This window comes from Diaphorina citri, unplaced genomic scaffold (assembly GCF_000475195.1).
Source record: "Diaphorina citri unplaced genomic scaffold, Diaci psyllid genome assembly version 1.1 scaffold2520, whole genome shotgun sequence".
Lineage (NCBI taxonomy): Eukaryota > Metazoa > Arthropoda > Insecta > Hemiptera > Psyllidae > Diaphorina > Diaphorina citri.
The window spans coordinates 55231-62229 of record NW_007379941.1 but is presented as its reverse complement, the minus strand read 5'-3'; the positions used below and the strand labels follow the sequence as shown (position 1 = coordinate 62229).

The 6999-nt window shown below is 41.9% G+C and overlaps 1 protein-coding gene across 1 annotated transcript in view; it reads right to left on the bottom strand.

Annotated features, from left to right (window-relative positions):
- Positions 1 to 1607: 1607 nt before the first annotated feature.
- LOC103519073 (annexin B9-like) overlaps positions 1608 to 6999 on the bottom strand; it is a 30039-nt gene continuing 24647 nt past the window's right edge. Inside the window, exons 7-8 of the mRNA XM_026830686.1 lie at positions 2075 to 2256; positions 1608 to 1672 (exon numbers count right to left, since the gene is read on the bottom strand). Coding sequence (XP_026686487.1) covers positions 1622 to 1672; positions 2075 to 2256 — 233 coding nt within the window. The 3' untranslated portion in view covers positions 1608 to 1621. The remainder of the gene's footprint in view (positions 1673 to 2074; positions 2257 to 6999) is intronic.

Genomic DNA, 6999 nt, shown 5'->3' with positions numbered 1-6999 from the left:
GGTTGGATATTGAACGTGGATGCCTCGATGATGTCATCGCTACAAGTTTTACTATGGGTTAGAGCCTAGACGGGACGAAAACATGTCTGCAGTACGGGTCTCGAAGCACGTATGGAGTTTCGGTCTCTAGGAGGTACCCCAAAAAAAAATTTCCAGAGCTAATTTCCGTTGACATTTGAAAGTTCAGATAATAGCAGGACTTTAGCTTCTCACTCTCTCTATTCTCTTTGCTGTCAGTAAGCCTCTTGCTCGAAATAGGACAAACCCCTCTCAACATAAAGTAACATAAATATTAAAACATTCTTAATTACTTTTAATTAGGTTAATAAAATATATAAGCACACAAAGTCACAGAAAGAAATTAAACATCGAAAGCGGCAGCACATGTTTTAATTAGAATAATCCATGATAATTAGAAAGATCAAAACACTTTTAGTTCTGTTAATATACGTTTTTGGTGTCCAATTATAAAAAGATGCAGATTAAAATGTACGAGCAGAAAAATAAACAAACAAGTTAGTTGTACTCACAATTTGTAAATTGTAACTCAATATCCAAGCCTTAAGTTCAGTTTAAACTAAACCTAAAGTCTCAAAGCTTTTGTTAGAAAAGAGGTCTCAGACCGGTTTAACGTTAAATTCGTGAAACTTATCTATCTGTTACAATAGTATTAAAGTTTAAATGTGCACCCTTCACCTCGGATCTATAATTAAAGACCGCCAAGTTTCCCAAAAACTTGGGGGTTTAGGAAAGGTTTTGGCACTCTAGAGTTGCCTGTACCTTTAAATAAAAATGAGTTCAGTTCGTTGCCACTAGCAGACCCTATTATGTAACGACACGATAAAGCCCCACCGTAAGTGCGGAGGTCACTCTGGGTTAGGTATCTAATAATCCGGGTTTAGGTAAATCTCCACATGAGAAGGAAAGCCTTTTCTTTGTTGAAAGGGACAGAAGTCCTACCCCCCTAAAAAGGATACCAAATCATCTCGCTGATGGTTCCGTGCTTTCTTCCCTTTAGCCAGAGCCAAAGGTTTCCTTTTTATGGTGAGCCAGGACCACAGGTGAATGGAAGGAAGCCCAATGAAGAAAGAATGAAAAGAAGAAAGCAAAGAAGCAGAGGCCGAGAAGCCTCGGAAAGAAAGAGGAGCGAAGAGAGGGACGAGGTAGAAAGAGGAGAGACAAGAGGCCGACTCCGTTTGTGACTTAGGCAAGTTAGGGTGTGCCCGCGCGTGATTCCAGCCGGTCATAGGTTGAAGAGTACGACGTGTAACGAGGATAGGTTTGACTCGACATGGCACCGGCCTAGCTTTTGATACCTTGGTGTTGTGACGGCTTGCCTCGACCTAACAAGGAAGAGCACATCCAGGTGCTGTGTGACCCCTTGAGCGTCGGCGTTCCTTAATCGCAAGGGAAGGTCGCGGAATGAACCCCTACTCCTAGACATCTCGGCAAGAATGCGTGCATCTCCTGCATCGGCAGAAGTTAGAACTTGTGGCCCTAGGACCCCCTCTTTTGTCTCCCTTTGTTCCAAATTCACGCTGGTACCCAGTAACCTGGGATCAGATCCCGGGACCTCCGTAGCTAGGAGTGTGGATCATTGCATAGGATTTCCATAGGACATCTATGCCACCAGAGCCAGAAGCAATCTCTTGTAATCTCCTGAACAGTCATCCTGTGGGAAGAATAAAAAGATAGATAAATTCTCTGCCACATACTCGGGTCTAGAATCTTACGAGAAAGTGTCAGTGAAGTTAACCTCACAAGTTTTCGGATACTTTTCGTGTGTAATTTCCGACCGAATATTCTCAGCTGTATTAACTTAAAACTGTACTTGTTCAGAAGTCACGTCAATGGAAAATTGCTACAAATTTCAGCATGAGATTATAACCCCGCCCTAAATTGCAAATGGCCTTCTTCAGAACAATTCATCCATTTTCCTCCAAAAACTTCTCTTACAATTTCAAGAAGTAATGAACTACCATAGACCCTTAATACTTACCTTGATATATTCTTCCAAAGTTTTCCCTTACAATTTCAAGCAGTCCTGGAACTACTATAGACCCTTAATATTTACCTTGATATATTCTTCCAAAGTTTTCCCGTACAGTTTCAAGAAGTTCTGCTTGATGTCTCCCAGATCGATCTCAGATCTTGTGACGATAATTCGAATGAGGGTTTTATCATCTGTACCAATGCCCGCCATAGCGTCTTTCAATCTTCGAGCCAGGTAGGAGCTCTTGTCCTTCACACATTGCACTGCAAGGAAACAGGGGAAATAAGTCTACTACACAGTTTTAAAGTTATACGACTTTTAAAGTTATAAAGTCGTATAGACTTACCCGACTTTTAGAGCTGTTTGCCCCTGCAACCAAGTCTCAGAAAGGGCACTACACAGTTAAGTACCTACATAACTTCCTATCATATTTTATTTGAGGTATAGCTGAAAGTCTTTTTGCAATTTTTGTAAATCTTATTATCTGAATGGACAAAAATTTTAACTCGTAGGTACCTCGATTGAAAATATTTCAAGGAGTTATTTTCGGATGGTGTTCTCGTAAAGACCCAGGACCTAAATGGGAGGTATTGTGTCTCTTCTCGGCCATCTAATGAGAAAAATTCTACGGAATGGATATGCTCTGACACAGACCACAAGAGTCTAATTTAGCAGTTGTTTCATTGCTACGAAATGAAAACTGCGGTGGTATACGAGTACTCCCTTTTTACGTTTTTCTAACTGAGGTCTGTAGGTTCCTCAAATGAGGGGTTTGACGAAAAAAGGACTTACATATAAGTTTTAACTAATATAAGTCATATAGCCTATAAGTCGTTTTTGCTTCCAACTCCTCAATTTGCTAGTCCTCTTCAACTTACCGATAGACAGGAACCCATCCTTAACTCCGCCTGACATTTCTCCTTTGATGGCGTCCTCAATATCGTGTCCTGCCAGTTCCTCATACTCCTTGAACGTTCTCCTTAGCTGTTGATAGGACCGAGTCACCAGAATGGAGTTGAATGTTGACTCGTCTGTGCCCCATTTCTTCACACCTGGGAATAGAGGGAAATAGAGCTCCAAATTAACCCCTTAACGCTTAGCATTGCCATATGGCAATACCCGACTTTCTGGTGTTCTCGTGTTGACACATTACCAATGCAGACGCAGACTCCAATATCCCTCTAGAAAATTCTGAATCGGGAAGTGTGTACGTCAATTGGTCCCGGGCTCGAATCCTACCATCGATGAAAATTTGCACTCGTTTTTCGATTGCAAATATTTCAACGGGTTAATTTCTGGTGTTCTCGTGTTGACCCAGCACCTAAATGGGAAGTATTGTGTCCCTTATCGCCCATCTGATGAGGGACATACTAGGATACTAGGGGATGGACATGCTACGACACAGACCAGACGAGTCTAATGTAGCAGTTGTTTTATTGCTATGAGATAAAAACGGCGATGAAACACTCATCTCTCTTTTTTTTCTATCCATGGTGACATTAGATGAAACTTACCTGCGTCCAATAAGGCTTGTGCATCAGCTCTGGCTAACTGTGGATCTACCTCTACACTCTCGTCTCTGCTTTTTAGCCTGAAACAATTGAGAGAAACCTCGTTGAAAAATCCAAGCAAAAGACGCACCATCCCCATTTTTCCAACAAGCGAAAGGGTAGCTAGATAAGTTGGTGTTGGGTAGGATTAGGGCTATACTAATAAGTTGTGTTAGGTCGTGTAGGTAAGTACCTACTTGGATAATGTATGTCCTCGAGGCCAGTCTCATTTTAAACTTTCTTTTGGCAAATAGCGACACAGCCCATACCCGCAGTCGGGTACGGGCGATAAGGCATATGATGGGCGGGCTGAGTTTAATTTTGTAGGAGGCGCCCACTGGGACATACAGGGGGTCCCGTAATAATTTACTAAAAATGTTTGCCCCCTATTTTAGAACATCCACCAAAAGGCGAGATCATTGTCTGTATTGTTTGTCGAATTGTTGACAATATCTGAGATTTTTTTCAAAAGGTTTGACAGAGGGAACTGTAACTTGCTAGGTCTTAATCAAAATCGTTCCAGAACACGAACCATTATGCGTTCCAAGACAAATTTTCCTGAGAGAGTGAGACGAGAAGTCGCTTGAAATGTCCTGAAGGTATCTCCTTGATGTCCCTTCTCTAAGCTGGCCTTGTATGCTGGAAACAAATCAAGAACAATAAATGAATCACTACTTACTCTACTGTGGCAACTATCTTTAGGCCACAGAGCCATTTATTTTCCAGGAATCGACAGTGCATCATGCTACTTCATCATGTCATCTACCATCAGTCAAGTCAGCATCGACTCCCATAGTTTTCTCTTGGTTCGAATCTGTCATGTGTTGCGAAGTAACGGTTAAGCAAACGTTGTAGACGTTTAGTTTCTGGAGGACTGTGACGTCCGATTTTTCACAACCATATTCGACAGGTGTGTTCAAACATATTGGCCCCAACACATTCGACCGCGTCGATTGAGAGTAGGTGTAATCTATGTTGTCGAGCATTGTATCGGTTTCAGTCGACGGCCGTTCGATATGTGGTGGACACAGCATAAGATAAGCGCGTGCAAAATATAAGTCGCTTGACAAGTGAGCTAAAAATCATTTCTCATTTGACCTGTAGCCAGCGGCGATAACACGTGAATACATCAGATCACTGAAGTTAAGCATGTACGCATGGATTTAAAATCCGGAATGGTTACCTTCCAGGCATCGTGTGCGGCTGTTTCCCGGCCAAATCGAGGCAAAACCACACGTCTCTAGGCAACCTAGGGCCCCCGTAATACGTACGACCTGTAAGTGACATTAAAGCCTTATACCTGTGTTCGTAAACCTGGGTTATCGTGCGATACCAAAGTTGCTGAGGGTGGTCAAGGATTTGACCAGGGCCTTCTCGTCTGTGCCGAGGCCGGGAGATGGCTTTGTGCAGTTCCTTAGCGTTACAGACTCAGGCAGGGGGTCATTAGAGGACACCACAGCATGCCTCGAAGTTACCGCTCAGCTCACTCTTTAGCTCTCGAATCAAATCCTGTGAACGAGGAAATGAAAAAGGCAACATAAAAATTATGTATTCGCGAATCCATCAAGGAGTTATCTGTGCAATTGGTTTGATAAAGCTGCTTTTCATCTTACATTTCTGTAGCTTTCCTTTTATTTCTTATTTGATTAAGCCTAAGGGATCCTACGTAGTGTCCTACTTCGATAGACTAAATGACAAAACATTTTCTAGATACTATCTGAATCCTAGTGATTCCACTAAATCAGTATGGTGATCCCTGTTAATCATTCCAAAATCCAGATGATCAAATGTACGCAAAAATCGTGGGGACAAAGATGCCTCGGAGGTGAAATAAAGATAAACGTTTCTGAAGGAAGTCTTGTTATTAAATAATGAGAACCCTCTATTTCCCCCGGGACTTGAAAAAAGTCTAAAATTAAAGAAAGCTTTAGAGTTCATTTAATAAAGCTGGAACTTAGAATAAAGCCGAAAATCGTACTCCGCGGACCCAAGTTAAGGTCGGGCTCGATCCCTTAAAAAGGGAGTTATGATCAACTCTATGTACTGACGACCATCACCACCTACGCCCAAGTTGGGGAGCAGTCACCCCTCCTTTACATAAAACCGGCGTATAATTAACTGCGTGAAAATTGCTGTCATGGGTAGATGGTCCAGAAGACGGTTTTTAAAACACGTCGAATGGTCTCTTCAAAATACACTACCCAAGGCGAGAATAGTGTCAGTCCCATCCATTGACCTCATTTGTCTGAAACTGCCTGAGAAATCAAGATAAGGTTGACGCAACCCTTCCCAAATCAGGTTGTTTGGACATATTCCTAATAATTGATAAGGAAAGGTCAGGAGGGAAATATAACAGTTAATATTTGTTTTAATAGTAGTTTAATTTGACAATAATATTACCCTTGTCTTGTTGAACAAGGAATCTCGAGCTGTCAGATTTTACTCGTTGATGAATATGAAGGGACAGAAGACGTAAGTCGTACGTGGTGGTGGCACAGAAAGCGCCGGGGTTAAAATTGCGGGTTCACGGCTGCGACTCCGTTGACGCCCCGGGCGGTACTTTCCAAATTGGCTACTCTTCCGTAATAAGCTGTAGAACCGTTTTGCCAGGTAACCATGGTCGCGTACCTTTAGTGTCTGCGCGAAAGTTTGTGACCATACCGTTCATTCGAGATATCGGCATTTTGGGGACATAGGCCTTCCATTCGAATTTCGGGGATATTTATGGGTGATCATTAGCTTTTCCATTCGGAACTCCCGGGCATCGTATAACCTGCGTATCTGCACCGCCTTAAAACTCATTGGCGCATTTAGCCCGACCTTTGCGTTTTGATACTTTTTACTATGTCCCAGATTGCAGATATTTCGCGAGTAGATTAGAGATTAGCAAAAGGGTATTCAAAAACCAAGAAATCGGTCGGGCTGATGACGCGATGAGTTTCAGGCAGATACGTACGTCAAGCTAAGGACGTCCGCCGCTTGAAAAAAAGCCCGGAAACAAACGCTAGTAACGTGAGTCGGAACACCTCCATTTTTACTTCACTGTTGTCCTCGGCGGTGGTTTTTGTCGATCTGATTTTAGGTCACTACATTTTCGTTTAATGTTATCTTAAACGAGTCTTCTCAATCCAATCCATTAATTTTAAACGAGAGTTATCTTATAAAAATGCCCTGTTTAATCCGATAACCCATGTTATGCAACGATCAAATTGTTGTAGTAAAACCGTGGGTGGTGAAAAAAATATTATTATTATTGACACCTAGCTAATCCATTTGTTTGTCGTTACTTATCCATATAAGAACCGGAGAACGTCTTCTTATACTTATCGGTATTGCCGTATCCTCGAAGTAGCATGAGAATAAACTGTTAAAAAAAACTTTAAATTTAATAAAAATTTTGACAGACAGTTACAGTTTACTTTAAACTTTCTACCCAGCTCCGATTTCCTCGAAAAA